Genomic DNA, 19,837 nt, shown 5'->3' with positions numbered 1-19,837 from the left:
GCCCTAGGGGCGCTCTCCTACAGTCCTACAGGGATTTGTACCCTCCCTTAGTAATGTGCAATTATGCCCTTTTCATAGGAGGGCAACTCTCCCCACAGGCCCTCAGAGTATTGCCAAATTGTCTCCGGGAGTGTCCCTTGTCTGTGGAGTGGGCGTTCGCCTACGCCTCACCTTCTGTTGCAGGGGTCTCCAAGCGGTGCCTCCGAGATTTAGATTATGCCCCCGGTATGGGGGTAGTCGGGTCCCAAAGTCAGGGGGAGTCAGGCCTCAAAGTCAGTGCTGCTGCCCACAGTCCAGTCTCATCCAGGGACCCAGATCCTTGACTCCTGTATGCCAAGGGTGCATCCGGACCAAGCAGTGTGCACCCAGAGCAATCCGAAGAATTAGTCAAAGAAAAAAACGAATGGGAGATTCAATCGAATTTCGGCAATATGAAAATTAGGTATAGCCTAAAATTTTGATTGAGTCTCCCATTTGGAGCCATTACAGTGAACAAGGAGAGCGGGGATGTCCCCCGCACCCTTGTTAACTGTAATGGCATCTTGAGTTGTGTGGGTTCCCCTGCTTCCCGAACAATAAAGGGAAAAAGCGAGTCGGCGGCATGCAGCGAAGTGTGTCACTGAGCGGTAAGGAGGTGGGTGGGAGCGGGTTAACTGAAAAGGCTGGGGGAGAAAAAAATGAGTTATTTTTCAAAAAATAACTATAGGTTTTTTTCTCCCTCAATCATTTCAGTTTCGAACAAATCTCCGTAATCCGCCCCCAGACGCTCCTCCTTCTCACTAGGGGAGCAAGGCTCTACACCGATCCTCCGATGAGGGCTGCGTTTGCAGGACGTAGTGCCCCTTATTTCCGTTTGGTGAGTGCTCCAACTTACTGGATGCTCCCCACCGGGAGATCTACAAACGTGCATCCTCACTGCCTGCCGGCCCAGGACACCACACCAGTCCAGTTGCCACCTCCCCTCATCACTGTATTTGCAATCCTGGCTTGCCGGGTTTTGCCGCTAGAGCCGATGCAGCCAGGCGTGGAATCCAGACGCGAAAACGGCACGTTTCTTTGCGGGGTGCCAATGCCAGCCTCCTCCCTTCAGCGGATGCAGAGCCCGGCCAAATGAGCCTTTGTGCCCAGTGTGTGGCAAGTCCTTGTGTCACTGCAGGCTCTTGCAAGCTGTGGGCATGCTTCAATGGAGGACCGGGCCAGGCCAATGGACTCCAGCGCCGTATGTTCAACGGCCCGATGGTCTGCCGCACTCTGATGGAGGGCTGGGCTGAGCCAACAGATTCTGCACTGCGTGTGTGCCGGGCCGGTAACTGTCCGGTCACGTCAGCTGCTGCTGTCTCTGGGGCAGATGATCCCCCACCCCCCTGATCTCGGCAGATGCCTGCTATTTCCTATGGCTTTGGGGTGGTGGGATAGCCTTGAAAGCAGCGGGGCTCACAAAGCGGCTGCCGACACGTCTACCTCATGTCGGTTTCCGTCTTGGAATCCTCAGAAGGGTTTTTATTGACTCATCTTTGCCTTCGAATGCAAATGATAGGAGAGCATAGGCATCAGAGATGTATGTTTTGTCACCCACCTTTGGACTCAAGATAGAGAATCCTGTACCCTGTTGTAAAGTGAATCTCTTATGCTTCTAGACCACTGTAGCCAATAATTTAAGGCACCAGGGCCCCCTTTACGATTTCACCACAAAATGTAGGAGTTTTACAGGATGGTATTTCTCCTCTCAATCAGGCGGTATTTAACATAGACCGTATTCCCTTGGAATACAGCCTGTGGTGCTATACCCTTTGCAATGTAATATTTTGGATGCTGAAACAGTGAGTTTGTATATAATACCAGCTAGTTTACTATCACCACCTTACTTGTAATCAGTACCTAATGTTCCACAAAATATGTATCATTTGAAATGTTGATCAGATAGGCTTTGGCTGCTTGACAAAGCTTTAAAATGCCAACAAAAACATTTTTAAATAGAATTTTAACAAACATTTGCTTCCTTTAAAGGGTAGAACGCTTACTACTACATATAGAAATATATATTTAAAAAATGCCATGATGTTTTGTATGTCTAGCAGAAATACAGTATGTTTCTTCTTGCAATGTTAGATGAGAATAAATTGGTCCATTATAGCAGTTAACGGAGGGCAGGTCAATTCATTTTAACTGAGCTTGCTTCCACTAATCTACAGGGATGCTGGCTTTGGAGATGCTCGGTCGGAGGGCCCATAATGATCATCCTAACAATTTCTCTCGGAGCCCACCATACACAGAGGATGTGAAATGGCTTCTAGGGTTAGCTGTCAAGCTGGGTAAGAAGTGGAATGAAAATGGTGTCTGTCTATGGTCTGTGTCCTTTTTGTCAACTTATTTTTCTTATCAATTAATTCTGACGGTCTGGTGGCACTATAGACGGTGCTAGGTGAGGTACAGATGGATCAGCTTGTTTATTCCAACTATTTAATACTTCATTCTGTTTTATAAAACATTATCCTGCTTCAGCCAAATTGTGTCACACTCTTCCATTTGTTTTATTTTATCTTATTAGTATTTTGCAAAGTGCACAATTGCATGATGTTTCACAGCGAGTTAAGGGAAGGGGTGCTTCAAGGGAAAACCAGCGTGAAGAGGTAACTGGTAGAAGGGAATGCAATCAAACCAAAAGTTGTGAGATACCCAGAGCCAATAATTTCTTTATAACCATGCAGGTAAATTAAGGGGGAAGGACAAGAGAGGGGTATGGGGAATGTGGAGAATCTGAAGGACGACGCAGACACTGTAAACACATTTTACTGGGCCTCATTCCGAGGCTGGAGGTAAGGGTTAACGGTCACTGTTAATGGCAACGGTGACCGTTAACACTTACCACCATATTCCGAGTTCCCTTTTGCGGGTTGGCATTTAACGCCTGCTTTTAGCAGGCGTTAAAAATCCAACCCGCAAAGGGACCTTGGAGTAAATTACGGCACCGTAATTTACGGTGCCGTAATTTACTCCTTCCACATTCCCATTGAGCCCTATGGGGGCAGGAATGGGGGTGGGGAACCGGTATGGTGAATGGGGATTTACCGGTCCCTCCAACCTTGGAATGGACCAGTAATTACTCCATTCACCATGCCGGATTTCCATGTAATAAATAGCTCCATGGTTGCTTACCATGGTGCTATTTACTCCATGGATAGCGCCAGCCTCGGAATGAGGCCCATTTTACTGTGTTAATTTAAAGTAAAATAAGGCCTATCTTTCCCTATTACTACAGGGTGTTCCTACCTATTTTTACTAACTAAGGTACTCGTTGGTGTGTATGTCAAAAATGTGTCCGTCTGCTTTCAAAATCAAACCCATCTGACCCTACCACTAGTATAACAAAGGCCAGGAGAATGAGTACTTTTTCCTTGTTACTGTGTTTTATCATAGGGTTTTCTTGGTTTTCTTGTTCCACTCAATAGACCAGGCGTAAATAGTCTTTCGCTATTGTCTAGTTCTGCAGTGCTTTTAGAGGACTGGTCGTCCCTCTGTCCTCTTTCTTACTATTTGTTTTAGTTCTCTTCAGGTTCTTCCTCTCTTCAGGCTCTTTCTCTCTTGTGGGGCTCTTGGCCCTCTGGTATGTTCTCCTCTCGTATATTTTGATGGCTCAATATCGTACTACACTTCAAAGTGTGCTCTTTCATGTATGAGTCTTAACTTCCTGAGTTCACGTGTCAGCACTGCCCAATTATCTTTCGAATGGATTGTGTCCTCCAACGTATTCCTCATCTTAGATGTATTCCATCCAGCTTTAGCTGCTTTGGAATTTTTTTCTCGGCAGAGGGCGCCGTGCGTTGATGTCGTCAAGTCGATGGTCCCTCGAAGACCTCCGTCAAGGGTGACTTCATCGGGTATACAAGTAGCGCGCGTGGCGCCCCTTGGCCTCAGTTCCATTTTTCCGCAGTACGTGTTGCTTCGGAGATCCGGCACGCCTCGAGTAGTTCTGTGACGCAGTAAATCATTGAAGATATTCGTTATGTCCTTGTTGCGACCCACACTACAACCCCGCAATCGGGATTCAAAAAGTGTAAATCCTGCGGTTCGAAAATGTCCATCACGGACTTGCACCGGGAATGTCTGTGGTGCCTCGGGGAAGGCCACGACATGGAGGCCTGTATGAAGTGTCAGGCGATGACGGGGAAGGCCTTGTGAGAGAGGAAGGGAAAACTGCAGGTATGTCGTAAACCCGACCGAAAAGCCTCTAGCTTTGAGTCGAGGTAAGGTGAGGAGAAATCTCCTCGACGCGAAAGGCATCCGTCTAGGTCCCGAAGCGATTCTCATCGCTCTTCGTCCTCGATGAAAAAGTCTAAGAAAAGACGCCAGCGGTCCCCTTCCACCTCGTCCTCGGACGAATCCCCAAAAAGGATGAAATGCCCCACAAAACATTCTTCCTCCGAAGAGTGGGAAGCATTCAGGGTAAAAATGATGGAGGTGTTTGAAAAAGCTAAGCCTCAGTCCGCGCCTTCTTCGGAAGCTGGCCAGGAGCGTTATCGTTCCGACACTCGCACGCCCTCAAGCCCGGGTGACCGAAGTAGGAAGGATAGGAAACCTTCCAGGATGCCTGGCGAAAAAGACCGCTCGAGTCGAGTCGACTGTTTGAGGTCACCGACGCCATCTGAAACCGACGTACCTCAAAGGGCAAGTCTTCAAAGTGCGCCTCAACACCCTCGAAGTCTGCTCCGCCGACGACCACTGTTTTGTCCGCGCCATCAACGCCTTTGTCGACTTTGACCCTGAAGCCCTCGGCGCCAAATATCCCAAAGGCTCCAGTTCAGCTAGCTCAGCCTGAAGCTGTAAAAATAACAGCAAAAGAGAAGGCTGTAATGCCTTCAGGTTCCACTGATACACCTCTCCTACCTCTCCCAGAAAAGGTTTTTAAACCTCTTCCAAGAAAATAATTTTTCAAATCCCTAACTTCAATTTTTGAAGAACAGGAGAGGTCTGATGAGGAGAATGTTCCTTTGGGACGGAATATGGCACCCCAAATGTCCCAGAATGCCTGATTTCTGAGGAAAGCGGGACGACGGACCTGGTGGAAACCTTGCATATAATGCAAGTGGTATTGATCCTTCGCCTGAAACAGATTCTGGCAGGCCAGAGGTAGGGGAAAATGCCAGTCCCCACTACCGTCAACTAATGACAAAGGGGGTAGAATATTTAGGATGGGCTAGACCACCAACTCAGTTCATCCAGGATGACCTGACCGATATATTCGATTTTACCCTTCCATGTAGCCTTGCAAAATAGGATGGCCAAAAATTGGGAGACTCTGGATTCTATTCCTCCAGTGAATAAAACCCTTACTTCAAAATACCGCCCTTCCAGTAGCGTACCCCGGCTACCTGTTTAAACACCCTACTCCAGAGAGTCTGGTGGTCCAGGCAGCCACAGCTTCAAATAAGGTGGCATACCCTTCTATCCCTCCGGATAGGGACGACAAGTGTGTGGATGGTTGGGCATGCAAGGTATTTTCAGCTGGGAGTATGGCGTTCAAATCGGCCAACTCCACATGTGCCTTGGCAAAATGTTCGTACACTCTGTGGGAGTGCATTGCAATGGCGGCGGAGCACATACCAGAAGGGGATGAAAGGGAAGGATTCCTAGCCATTGTTAAAGATGGAAAGGAGGCCATGCAGGAATCCCTTCAGTCTGGATTGGACACTGCAGATAGTGTGAGCAGGTCCATGGGCACTAGCACAGTAATGTGCAGATTTGCGTGGTTATGGAAGTCAGGTTTTGCACCAGACGTGCAAATCCGTCTTGTGAACATGCCCTTTGACGGGTCTCACCTTTTTGGCAACAAGGCTGACGAGAGCCTTGAGAGGTTGCAGGCCTCAAAAGCAGCTGCCAAGTCTTTAGGAGCTGCTATTAGACAACCTCAGCCTTTTCGTGCGTCAGGACCATCTTGAAGGGGACAATCCTATCGTTACTACTCCACATATGGAAAGGCGAGAGGAATAGCCAGTCAAAGGGGCCAGAGAAAGGCCACTCGTGGTCGACGAGGAAAACATGCAAAGCCAGCTCCAGCTGCAGCCTCTTTGCCATCAGCGGCCGCAGCAACCGCCACAAAAACACTTTGAGGACTTGAATCACAAGAAACCTGTGGGAGGGCAGGCTGTCACAGCATCTGCAAAAATGGCGAGCCATTACTTCAGATGTTTGGGCTCTAGAAATAATAGCCCAAGGTTACTGCCTTCCTTTTTTTTTTAACTTTGTTTATTTTAAATCAAGGCAGGATGACAATTACAAACATTATAAGCAGTGATTATTTAGGCATGTTGATCCCCAGTCCTTTATCCCCCCCTGAGTTTCCTCCCTCCCTCCTTGTTAGGAAAGATTTCGTAATTGTAGGTAATTTTCCTTCCATGTGGCAACCCCTAAACTTTTTGCTGTTGTTTTTCACCTTGTTCTTGACTTTGCCAGAGAAGTGCAGCCTTCTGCCGTACTCCTCTGGGTTTTCGCTCCTTTCTTACCGGGAAACTGACATGCCCTTAAGACAGTCAGTACCGGGGAACGCTGTTTCCCGCAGTTTCTTTTATCATGTTGCGGCTTTCGTGCAACATGACACAAGAGGGCACTGTAAGCTAAGTTACAGCTCACTTGGGTCTCTAGCCTTCTACAGGCCCTAGATACTCGTTTAGGATTGTATCTGATCGGTGCAAGTGATTCAGGGACGGGAATAGTGGCAGCGATCGTTTCTTGTGTTTTGAGCTCCTTTTGGCGTTCTAAGCGCGTTTCTCGGCCTTAACCCAAAATGGTGGACTGGCTCCCAAAATGGCCAGACCACGAGGCTCCTTTGTCCTGTCCGCTGACTGTCTTGCTCCCTTCACCTTCCCCAGGTCGAGCCGACCCGGGGCCTTCCTTATTTGGGCATGTACTTTCCCGCGAAACACGGATGCTTTCGCGGGCTTCTACATGTCGTGTTGTGTGCCTCCAGGATGTGGGCTGGGATGTCTGGTCCCAATACACATCCTGGGTGCCAGAGAGTCTAGGGTGGTGTGAATGCCTGGGACCACCGTGGTCCGTGATTGGTCCACGAATGGTGTGAGTGTTGATGAGCGGATCTCCCATTGGGTCCCCTCCGTTTTGGCGCGAAGGGAACCGTGGATAAGAGGGGGCTGGAAACACCACTACCATGTCGATCTCCTGAGTTCTCACGAACGAAGGAATACAGGAGCCAAGTATCCTGCAACCAAGAGGCTGGACCGAGGAATCGCTGGTGACCCGCTGAAGGACTTCTCCTCTGCACTGCTGTCGCCTTGTGAAACCCTTTTCACCTTTGATCGAACCAGAAGGCCTGTACTGGTACTTCGACCCTTGGAATAGCGGGAACAGCTATTCTCGGCATCTTCACCATCTCCTGCCAGTAAGCCTTCGGAAGCGTCTCTGGGCCATCCAGCTGACTGACCAGCTTACACGGGAGTCTTGCTCTGTAACCGCCGCCAGGTTGTATAGTATTTCGAGTCCTTGTCACTCTCACACGCTTCGTACACTTGGTGTTCCCAGGTCTGAAGTGAGTAGTGTACATTTGGCTCAGATACACACGGCCGCTCCGTTGCCCTGCTGTGGTAACAAACTGTGCGGGTTTCTTCGATTGGGACGTCTTTTTACTCAACACGACGACGAGGCGTTCCCTGCTCTTCTGAACCTGCCAGCTGCTGAAACTGATGCGGAGAAGCCTGGGTCTGCTTGCATCGGGGACCGGTGAGTAGCATAGCAAAGATCTGGTTGCCCTCCTGCAGGAGCCCATTGCTTTTCCCCGCTGTGTCAAACAGCACCCTTTTCCGTACTCGCGCTCTGCTTCTGCCCACTGTGGAGGCTGCGCTTGAGTCGCGGAACTTGTTCTTCTTCTTTTGTGCACTAAACTGAACTGCCTGATTTCCCTCGAAGAGCTTCTCCTTTTGCCCGTTGGCACCAGCGCGTGCAGGTACTTTTGAGCACAACGCTCCACTCTTCGCAGGGCTCGGACTTCCATCTAGTTAGGTGCCTCTGAAGGCGAACTGGGTCTAAGCATTATTGCGCACTGCCTGTTTTCCCTCCCTTTTAGGTGGACTACACATTTCGTGCATATAACGCTTGAGACTTGTTGTATTTGTATATATATTGTGTTGATATGGTATGTGTTGGTTTACTATCGTTATATTGTGATTTTCTCGCTACGGTCATTGTTTCAAAGGCCTTGAAATAAATGTGTATATATTTTTAATATAACAACTGTTTGGAGTAGTTTGTAAGTGTTCTTGCTTTGTGTGCTCATTGCGGGCTTTCAGTCACCCTCACCCCTCTTGAGACCTAGTCTTGACCGCCGCAATCGCTACCTTGATTGGTCTGGCTCGTCCAGAGGTTACCCTGTTCCAAGTAATTAGGTTGGCCTTCTGAACTTCTGCGCCACCAGGACAGAGTTCAGAAATCCGTCTTAACACTCCTCCCTTTGGTCCCTCTGTCCCTTAGGCATTGTAGGCGGAATCTTCCCTCCTGGGCTGTCCAGTTTGCGCCTCAGCGTCTATGTATCTTCCTCAGGGATCTCTTGATTTTTCAGTATCCAGCGGGCCCTGGTAGGTTTATAGGTCAGGGCGGGGAAGCGCTGGTCGAATTCCAGCACTGGGGCCCAGATATTCTGGAAACGATGGAAAGTTCCCGCTTGTGCTGCCGTCACCTTCTCCGCTACCAGAATGTCCCAAAGTTTGGTCCACCAATGGGCTATGTGAGGGCCTTCCGGGGTTTTCCAAGCTTGGGCCACCACCGTTTTCCCTGCTAGTAGGCAGTGGGTTAGTAGTTTCGCTCTGGTCCCGGAGCGCGGGTAGGCCCCCGGGATTGGAGCTCCCAGCAAAACTGGTTCTGGTTCCAGGGGAATCGTTGTTCCGGTAATTTGTGTGATGGACCCGAGGCATGATTTCCAGAATTGTTGGACCTTTGGGCAAGCCCACCACATGTGGAAGAAGGAGCCTGGGTGGCCGCATCCTCTCCAGCAAGAATGATCCACCTGGGGGTTCATATGGTGAAGTCTGAGGGGCGGGTAGTACCACCGCAGAGTGATCTTGTACGCACATTCCCTATTGGTAATGCAGGTGGACGAGGTGTGTGTTCTGGTCCATATGTCCACCCAGGTTTGATCCTCTATCGGGTGACCCAGGTCCGCCTCCCATTGAGCCATGCAGCGGGTTTTTGTGGTCAGGAAGTCACTTAGGAAGCGCCTGTATAAAGTGGATACTCTGCCGCGGGTTGGAAGGTCTCCCAGAGTGAGTTCTAGGGCAGTAGGGAGGGCGTGTCGCTGCTTGCAGAGTTTGGGGATGTGAGCACCAGTGGCGTAATTGAATGTAGGTGAATCTATCCCTTTCCTGGAGTTGGAATTTCTCCTTGCATTGGGCGAATGTGAGAGGTCTCCCCCCCATATACAGCTGGTCTGTGGTCTCCAGCCCGCCTTTAATCCAGTTACGAAAATTGTGAGGATTCGTTCCCGGTGCGAACGTTGGATTATGGAAGACCGGGGAGCGTGGGCTCAGTCCTCTTGGCACTCCCTTTCGTTTTAGCGCCCAGTCCCAGGAGCTAAGGGTGTGTTTGGTTGATAGCAGGAGATCACCCCATTGGGTCCTGAGGGGGGGCGGGATGTGTGGTAGAAATCGCAAGGGTAGGGGCACTCGCGATTGTTCCAACTCTACCCATCTAGGGCGGTTTGTCGTATTTTGCCATGCCTGGACCTGGGCCAATTGAGCTGCCACTCTGTAGGCCTGCAAGTCTGGGACCCCCAATCCTCCCAGTTTGGAACTCCCCAGCATAGTTCTGAGAGGGATTCTCGCTTTCTTACCTTTCCAGATAAAGCTCAGCATTTTTCTCTGGATCCCTCGAAGCGTTGGTGTGGGGATCGCTACTGGTAGGGAGGCACAGGCGTATAGGAACCTCGGAAGGAGGTTCATCTTGCATGCAGTGATGCGCCCGAGCAGTGAGATCTCTTGGGTCCCCCAGCGCTTCAAGTCGCCTTCCAGTTCTTTAAAGAGTCGGGGGGAAATTGGCTTTGTATGTGTCTCTTGGGTCAGCCGGGATGTGGACCCCTAGATAGGGGATGGTTCTTTTTTCCCATGTTATTGGGCACATCTTAGTCAGTGGTTCCCGTTCTGTTGGGGTGAGGCCGATATCCAGGGCGGATGATTTATCGAAGTTTATGGTGAGGCCTTAGACCTCGCCATAGCTGGCGATTTCTCGTATCGTGTGTTTTAGAGATGAGTGGGCCTCTGAGATCGTGAGCAGAATGTCGTCTGCGTATAGGGCGATTTTGTGATGCGTGGGGCCACTTTGTATGCCCTTGATTTGGTCGTTTCGCCTGATCTTTTGTGCAAAGGGCTCTATGGTGAGTGCGAAAAGCAAGGGTGACAGTGGACAGCCTTGCCGGGTTCCGCATGATAGGAGGATTGGAGCCGAGCTGTGTCCGTTGATCCTCAGGCTAGTTTTAGGGCTATTATAGTTGGCTAGGACCATCGTTTGGAAAGTTAAGCCGAAGGCCCCTAGGGTGTGTCTCATGAATGTCCAATCCACCCTATCAAATGCCTTAGCTGCGTCGAGAGCCACTAACACTAGTTTCTGGGAGTTCCGGGAGGCAAGGTCCACCAGGTTCAGGGTTCTCCGGATGTTGTCACCTGCTGTCCGGTGTAGGATGAAACCTGTCTGGTCGGGGTGAATGATCTTCGGCAAGATGCGATTTAAGCTGGTTGCTAGAATTTTTGAGTATATGTTCGCATCGATGTTTAAAAGTGCGATCGGTCTTTAGGACATTATGCTTCTTGGATCTTTTTCAGGTTTGGGCAGGAGGATGGTGGTTGATTCCTGCATCGATGGGGTCACTGCTCCCGTTTCCCTGAAGGAGTTGAATAGGGTAACCAGGTGGGGGGTCAGTTGTGCTCTGAATAGTTTGTAAAACCTGGTTGAAAAGCCGTCTGGGCCGGGGGCCCGTGTTTTAAGTGATTTGATGGCTTCCTCAACTTCCTCCCCTGTAATGAGCTCCTCCAGTTCGTCTCTCGCTGCGTCGGAGAGACGGGGCACTGCTGCCTGCTGCAGGTATTCCTTCTGTTGTGATAAGTTTTGTGGGGTTGCCTTCATGATTTGGGTCAGATAATCTATTGCGAGTCGTTGCTTTTCGGGCTCTGAGTATAGTGTGACCCCGTTGGGATCACGCAGGCCAGTGATCGCTTTGACGCGACTCTGCTTGGCTAGCTTGGCCACCAGGAACTTGTTTGCCTTGTTACCCTTCGCGTAGTATGACTGTTTGGCCTTTGCCATTAGTTGGGCGGTTTGTTCCGCATAGTGGGCTTCCAGTTTTTTCCTTGCCGTCTGAATGATCCATTGCGTTTTGGGGGACCAGCCTTTCTCCTTGTGGAGTGCCTCGGCCTCTCTTAGTTCGTTCTCTAGAGCCGTCCGGGTCTGACGCCTGTCTCGGTGGTAGGCCACACCTTGGGCTATTAGGGAGCCCCTGATTACTGCCTTCATGGCGTCCCAGTTGTTCACTAACGAGGTGTTCGAGGCTGGATTTTCGTTAAAGAAATTTCTTATTCCTGTTGCGATCTTGTCTCTGGTGGCCATGTCGTTAAGGATCGCGTCGTACAACGTCCATTTACGTGGGTTATTGAGGTTAGGGTTCTGAACCCGGAGTTCCAAGAGCACTGGGGCGTGGTCAGATATCGCTCTTGTGCCGATGGAGACTTCTTTGACTGAGGGGAAAGTTTGCGGGGAGATCAGGAACAGGTCGATCCTTGAAAAGGTGCGATGGACGAATGAGTAAAAAGAGAAATCTTTTTCGTCAGGGTGGAACACCCGCCATGAGTCTATTATCTCCAGGGTCCTAAAGAGTCGGAGGAGGCTAAGTGCTTGGGTGAAGACGCTTGGAGTCGGGGGGTGTGACCGCTCTTTGGTGGGGTCGGGAACCCCATTGAAGTCCCCACCGACTATTGTTTGGCCCTCCACAAAGCTAGCGAGAGATGTGCCCAAGGAGTCATAGAAGTGTGATTGTCCAGTGTTAGGGGCGTACACTGAGATGATTGTATATAGATCTCCCTTTAGGAGGCATTTGACCGCTGTAAATCGGCCTTCTGGGCAGATTTTCATTTCCAGAATCTGTGGGTTCAAGTCTTTCCTGAAGAGGATCGCCGTACCTCCTTTTTTGTTTGTGCCAGAGGCGAAGAATTGGAGCGGGAATAACCGGGAACGAAGCCGGGTCACATCTACCGGCAGCAAGTGAGTCTCTTGGAGCATGGCTATCGCTGCGTCTTCGTCCCGGAGTTTCAGTAGAATTGCCTTTCGCTTGTTAGGGGAGTTCAGGCCATTAACATTCAGGGAGAGGACCCGAAGCGTCTGGAGGTCCGCTGAAGTCTCACTCTCCTTTCCTTAGGTTAGGGGGGTTCGTGGGGCGGTGATTCAGCTGCCATGTCTGTTGGGGAATCTCTTGATATCATCCTGCACTTGAGGTTTTAACGCGGAGCCCCAACGGGGGGCCTTAACTTTAACTAGAGGGTAGACCGACATTGTAAGTACGGGCGTACCCTCGGCCAACAGGGCCAACTCTCCCATCACATATTGTGTACTGTAGGTTTCCAAGGAACAAAGGTTGGAAAGTATCCTTGGAGTGGGTATGAACCATGGGTATGGCCCGCCGCCACCGCCTTCAAGGTTCCTTAGTTCGAGACAAAGGTGGCGGGTCCTACTTTAGGTAAGGGCACCTGCGTCCAGGCTAAATTGCTGACAGAACCTGGGACCGTGGAAGCGTCCTCGTTCATCTCTTTCTGTTGCTCCGCTGGGTTAACGACCATGACGTGCGTTTGGGCTTTGGGGAGGGAGGCAGTCCAGAGTCCTCGGTCCTCTCCGGGTTCGGCGTGGAAGGATCACGGGGCGAGGCTGGATGTAAGATTTTCTCTGCGTCTTCCAGGTGGCTGATTCGGCGTAGGGTGCCTTTATATGTAAACTGGAGAACTGTCGGAAACAGCCACCTGTAACGGATCTGTTGCTCCTGAAGGAACACTGCCAGAGGCCGGAGTGCTCTTCTTTTCTGAAGAGTAAGTGGTGAGAGGTCCTGGTATATTTGAAGTGGGGTGCTCTGAAAAGTGATCTCTTCTCCTTGGCGACTGATCGCTGATATTGCCTCTTTGGTTGTGAAGAAGTGGACCCTGGTAATAACATCTGGGGGGGGTCCGAATCTGTCCCTCGGCGCGGGCGCAGTCTGTGGGTCCGGTCCAGCAGGAGCTGAGATTTGTCCAGATCCGGGAGTAGGGCCTCGAAGAAGCTTCCTACGTAATCCGCTAACTTATTGTCGGGGACAGAGGTTGGGACGCCCCGAATGCGGAGGTTGTTGTGACGTGCCCTATTTTCAAGGTCTTCATGTTTGAACTCCAGGATCTCGCATTTGTGGTGCAGGGAATCGATGGATCTTTGCACTTCCCCCAGCGTGGTAGTGTGGTCCTGAAAATGGTCCTCGATTTCTCCGAGCCTCTGTTCGATTTCTGTGACCCTTTGGTCCGTCTGATCAACTTTAGCGGTGAGTTCCGAGAGGCAGGCGCGAAACTCCGATTTAATATCCGCCATGAAGGCTATCAGGTCTCCTTTGGTAGCGAGGGCGCCCCTGTCCTCTTGTGGCTTCTGTGGGGTCAGTTTAGGAGGATCTTGTTTCTTGGGTTTCTCCGGTGCAGTAAACATGGCGGAGATATCTGTGCCCTTGCTCACCTTTGTTTGCCTAGACATGCTGCTCGTATTGGGCGGTCTTCATTGAAAGAGTAGCAGCGGGGCCCAGGGCAGTGGGAGGCTGCACTCGGGGTGTGTATCGCTTTCGACCCCCTCTCTGGTCCAGATCCGGGCGAGTGGGCAGTGGTGCCCCAGGAAGCGTTGGTGTGGGGGGGGGTCTCAGTGAGTCGGGAACGGTGCAGGATGGCGACTGTTGCGTAAGGGGGGGGTATGTTGCTGCGATGAGGCCCATGGGCTCGAGGCCTCTCTGGATGAAAGCAGTTCTTCCGCTGCTTCCCCGCCCCTCCTCAAGTCTCCATCAGTGGTCCTTCGCTGGTGGAGGTCCCAGGTCCCTCTGTGAACCTCCCGTGTGCGGTTCTGTAGTGATGTCGGCTGTCGCTGAGCGGAGGTCCCGACTCGTTCCACGCAGAGGGGGGAGGGGTGGAAGCCCGCTCTCCCGGCCCCTCGGAGTGTGCGTCGGGTACTCAGGCCCCAGCCACCGAGGATGCACTTGTGTGCGTTCCGGGCAGCCTTGGTATGAATCGGATGGCTCTGTCCTGGAGTCCGCTCCCCCTCTCCAACTCCCCGGCGCTCTAATGCCCCGTTACCACCAGGTGCGGAGTGTGCTGTTGGGTTCCGGCTTGGCGGCCATCTTGGTTTATTCGGCTGGAGACGGGGGAGAAGTTCGGCCGCTGAATTCTGGTAGAACGCCTCCTCGGTCGAAGGCTATGTTTGGCCAGGTTGTGCCATGTCGGTTCCGGTCGCCTTAGATGGCATTGGCGACACGGAAACCCACTTAGAACCGCCGGGAATTGACGGCGGCGGCGGGCCTCCCACGGGCGGCCTCAGAGGAGCAACCACATCGATGGTGCTCCAAGCCACGCCCCCTGCCTTCCTTTTCTAATGCAACTTCAAAACAATCCACCAGGGAGACACCCTTTGAAGTTTTCAGACTCGCTCCCACAGCAGGAAGTTCTAACCCTGCTGGAGAAAGGTGCTATAGAGCCAGTACATGTAGCGGAGAGGAACAAGGGATGGTATTCCCCGTATTTTTTGATTCCCAAAAAGGACAGAGGACTGAGACCCATCTTGGACTTAAGAAGCTTGAACAAGTTCCTCAGGAAGGACAAGTTCAAGATGGTCACTCTTTCTCTGATCCTTCATGCCCTTCAACTTCAGGATTGGTTTGGTGTCATTGGACCTCCAGGATGCTTATTTTCATGTGCCAATTCATCTCAAGCACAGAAAATACCTGAGGTTCGTAGTTGGCGACTCACACTATCGGTTTCGAGTCCTGCCATTCGGATTGACCTCCGCCCGAGGGTCTTCACCAAGTTGATGGTAGTGGTGGCAGCGCACCTCAGGAGAGGGGGGGATTCACGTCTACCCCTACCTGGACGATTGGTTGATCAGGGCACGTTCTACCGAATAAACACTGGATCATCTGAAAGTCACCTGCCACTTCCTCCACAGACTGGGCTTCTCCCTCAATTTCAGGAATTCACAAATAACACCTTCCCAACAGCTCCAGTACATGGGGGCTGTATTGGACACATCCTTGGGAAAGAGCTCGCCTCCCAAGTCGAGGACTCGAGACATTCTTCAGATGGTTTCCAAATTCCAAAATGCCCAAAATCTCCAGGCCTACGACTTCTTAAGGTTGCTCGACCTCATGGCATCCTGCATCTTCCTAGTGCCAGAGGCACGCCTGAGGCTGAGATCCCTTCAATGGGCTCTAAAGACTCAATGGTCCCAGTTCTCCAGTCAAATGACGGATTCTCTTCATATTCCGAACAAGGTTCACCAGGATCTTCTGTGGTGGACTTGCACAGAGAATATCCTAAAAGGAGAACAGTTTTGGCAACCATGGCCGGAGATTACAGTAGTGAAGGACGCCTCACTCATGGGGTGTGGAGCTCATGCCAAAGATCTGACAATCAGCGGTCGTTGGTCTCCATCGGAGTCCAAATTACACATCAACCTTTTAGAGCTGAGAGCAAACAGACTAGCATGAAGGCTTTTCTGCCATCTGTCAGAGGAAAAAAATTTCCTGATAATGACGGACAATGCAGTGGCCATGCATTATCTAAACAAAAGATGAGGTGTAGGATCACTACCTCTGTGCAGAGAGGCAATGCGGCTCTGGTATTGGGCAATTCAAGAAGGAATCTCCTTAACGGCAGTTCATCCAGCCGAGCAGGAGAATATGATGGCGGATGCTTTGAGCAGGCAGAGCACAGTGTCCCACATGTGGGTACTGGCTCATGAAGTCCTTCAGGAGATCTTCGCCCTTTGGGGAACCCCTCAAGTAGACTTGTTTGCAACCGGAATCAACCGGAAGTACGAAAGGTATTGCTCAAGGCAATTTCCCCCGAGAGTAGCCTTAGGGGACGCTAGTGGAGTGGAACTTCCCACTATTATACGCGTTCCCTCCGGTTCCCGTCATTCCACAGGTCATCAGGAGAATGAGACGGTTCCGAAACCGCATGATCCTAATTTCCCCCGGATTGGGCCAGGAGAACGTGGTACCCAGACCTTCTAGACATGTCCATCTGTCCCCTGTTACATCTTCCTCAGAGAGAGAACCTTCTCTCACAAATGGAGGGCCAGGTTCTCCATCCAGATGTCAAAACGCTCAACCTTCATGCTTGGTATCTGAAAGGCTGAGATACAATGATTGGGACCTTCCAGATGACGTCATGGAGTTGTTGATTTCGGCAAAAAGGTCAGCAACAGAATCTCTATACCGTTGCGGTTGGAAAAAGTTTTGCAACTGGTGCAGAGAAAAGAATGTTGATCCTTTTCTATGTTCCATTCCGGAAGTGTTGTCCTTCCTCTTGTCCCTAGCACATGGAGGTCTAAATGTTGGGAGCATTAAATGTTATCTTGCAGCGCTTTCCTTTGTCAAGCGCTCTTCGGAAGAATGCTCCGATTTAAAAAATCCTTTAATAGTACAATTCTTAAAGGGACTCACCAATGTGTTTCCTTCTTATCCCTTCCAAGTACCAATTTGGGATCTTAATCTGGTTCTAAAATTCTTAATGTGTGCCCCTTTTGAAACCCTGCACACTTGTCCCTTAAGATTACTAACATTGAAAACCGCTTTCCTAGTTGCTTTAACATCTGCAAGAAGAGTGAGCGGATTTCAAGCACTTTCTTCTGGGCCACCCTATAATGTGTTCCATGGGGACAGAGTGGTATTAAGGGTTAAACCCTCATTTTTACCTAACGTGTCCGATTTTCATTTAAATCAGAAAATTGTTCTACCCGCATTCTACCCGCCACCTCATCCTAGTAAGGAGGAGGAAAGATTGCACAGGTTGGACCCGAGAAGAGCTTTAAGCTTTTACATTTCTAGGCTTTCCAAGCTTAGAGTGGATAATCAACTTTTCATTGGCTACACAGGAAGGAAATTGGGTCAATCGGTGTCAAAACAAACCATATCACGTTGGATTGTGCTTTGCATTTTAGAATGCTACAGATTGGCGAGAAAAGACCCACAAGAAGGCTTAAGGGCCCATTCCACCAGAGGTATTGCCTCTTCGACAGCCCTTCAAAGAGGTGTTGCCATAAAAGCCATTTGTGAAGCAGCAACTTGGTCATCACTGCACACTTTCTCAAAATTCTATAGTCTGGATGCTTCCCAGTCTAAGGAGCTTGCTTTTGGTAAAGCAGTGCTATCTTCCACCATGTAATGGCATCATAAATCTATTCCCTCCTCCAGAGAGTTTTCTATACTGCTTTGGGAGACACAATCCATTCGAAGAGCAAGTTACTTACCAACTAGTAACGTTCTTTCGATTGGATGTTCCTCCAACGTATTCCTCATCGCCCTCCCATCCTATCCCTCTGTAGATTTTCCGGGTTATTGCCACTTCAACTCTTGCAAGGCTGATACCTGACTACCGGCACAATCTACACAGTAGCGCAAGAGGGGGAAAAACAGAACTGAGGCCAAAAGGCGCAGCGCGTGCTACTTGTATACCCGATGACGTCACCCTCGATGGAGGCCTTCGAGGGACCATCTACTAGACGACATTGACGCTCGGAGCCCTCTGCCGAGAAAACATTTCCGAAGCAGCTAAAGCTGGATGAAATACAACTAAGATGAGGAATACGTTGGAGGAACATCCAATCGAAAGAACGTTACCAGTTGGTAAGTAACTTGTTCTTCTCTGTTATAATCTCCTTCTTATCCTTGGAATATGGGTTGTCTTTTCCCTTTTCCCAGGGTAGCAAGTTTCCAACTCTATTCCTTTTCCACTTGGTGGTTATCATATTTCCTCTGCTATTAAAACAGTTCTGGTTAGTTCCACCTCTTTTAGTATTACTGGAACAAGTTTCGATTAGCTTATGAGCCCCTCTTGTTTCTCCGGTTTTCTAGTTCCCCGTATAACCTTCTGTGTTCAGGGGCAACGTAGCTGGTACCTGTAAAACAGACTCGTTCTTCGCTGCTGCGCGGCTTGCTTTCCGCAGCTTCTCTCATCTCTGTTTTGTTCTTGCTTTCGGGATTTCACTGGTACCGTCACTTCGATCGGGAGGTGGTGCATCCTGCTGGTGGGCTGCCCACCACAGTTGCTTTGTGGTCATGCCACCACCAAACACTGATCCTCCTACCTTGGATTAAATCTGCTCTCACACACCGGTCCTCCAGCATTTCTCGCTCCATGTCGGATCTGCTCAGGCTAACTCTACACCTGTGGCAGCCCCTCCTCCTTCCACTCTGCTACATACAGGGGGCTTCCCCTGGTTCTTTTGGTCTCTCGCTCCCTCTTTGCTTTCTGCCCTTTCTCAGATCTCTGCCCTCTCTTGGCTCTTTGCACTCTCTCGCCGGATCTTTGGCATCTCATCCCTAGTCAGTCACTTAAACACAGTCCATTGAAGACTTGGATATAAAAGGACAGCCCTAGTTTCTGGTTGTTGATAATATAGGTTAACTTTATCTTCACAAAAATGTTAATATTATGGTGTTTTATACAAGTCCATATCAACCATCACTTGGATGCCACCAGGGAGTTCCTCATTGGAACAGAAGTCCTTGTGCCCAAAGGGAGCGTATCTCCCGGTGAGGTCCCATTTGTCTCAACCCTTAGGGAGGGTATTGCAGAGCAGGCTCACCTCCCTAGCCTCACAAGGGGGCGGGGGCTCCCTCTTGGGGAGAAGGGACAGATTCCCTCAATTCGTCACATGGGGTATATAGATAAGGTGCAAAAAGTATATTTTCCAAGTCCACACCAGCAATGTAACATCTTTGTAAACTACTAGTTGAAGTGCTTGGGGCAGAATACAATGGTTCAGCTGTAAGGACCTATGTTTTAATTAATATAAGTAGTCAAATTGTACCACAAGACTATACATTCAGGGTTTCCACCAGAGTAATCGACCAAGTTGTGTGAACCTAATATTAGGGATAATTACGAGATTATGGATTACTTCCGGAACATGTTGGAACCCGAGGTTTGTACATTATTAAGGTGAAACTGTTGTGGATTGGGAAGAGTTTTTTTCAAGAAGTGGGTTTTGTTGGGATTGGCGGTAGTTCGCTTCCAGTCTCAAATATAAAGGAATCATTTAATTCCCGGTGGTATTAATCACAAATGGTCGTCCCTCATGCTGAAGTTTCTTAATTTTAGGTGGTATGAGCAACTTTTCAATCAGGGTATCTTATGTTGGAGGCCTGCTTGGGTGTCTTTAGGGCACATATCCAAGTAGGTCCTTAGTTTGAAAGGCAGGGATGAGTCCAGTATAGGATTTTCAGAGGATAAGGGATTCATTTGGAAGCCACTGCAGAGCCTTCAAGCCAGTTATGACACGATAGCCAGTCCTCCTGGATCATTCTGGCTCTGTGGTGTTGTTCTATTTGTAGCTGGTGGATTTGGAATGTATTTAGGCCTACATAGATCTCATTGCAGTAGTCTAGCCTCAGCAGCGTAATTTTACGATTGCGCTGGTGGATTTGGAATGTATTTAGGCCTACATAGATCTCATTGCAGTAGTCTAGCCTCAGCAGCGTAATTTTACGATTGTGCCAATTTTCTCTGAATGTATTATGTTAACAGCATTTATACCGCCCAAAGGCATCTTGGCGTGAGGAAAAGTCAGGACCCAACCC

The 19,837-nt window shown here is 49.9% G+C and overlaps 1 protein-coding gene across 2 annotated transcripts in view; it reads left to right on the top strand.

Moving 5' to 3' along the window:
* The window catches only part of ZSWIM8 (zinc finger SWIM-type containing 8), a 3,132,642-nt gene that overhangs the window by 2,900,960 nt on the left and 211,845 nt on the right, over positions 1 to 19,837 (top strand). For both annotated transcript variants that reach the window (XM_069610680.1, XM_069610679.1), the window contains one exon: positions 2,193 to 2,312. In XM_069610680.1, the coding sequence (XP_069466781.1) occupies positions 2,193 to 2,312 (120 nt within the window). The remainder of the gene's footprint in view (positions 1 to 2,192; positions 2,313 to 19,837) is intronic.

Source organism: Ambystoma mexicanum, chromosome 8, assembly GCF_040938575.1.
Source record: "Ambystoma mexicanum isolate Mex_15411 chromosome 8, UKY_AmexF1_1, whole genome shotgun sequence".
Classification (NCBI taxonomy): Eukaryota; Metazoa; Chordata; class Amphibia; order Caudata; family Ambystomatidae; genus Ambystoma; species Ambystoma mexicanum.
This window is presented reverse-complemented; position numbering and strand designations above follow the sequence as displayed.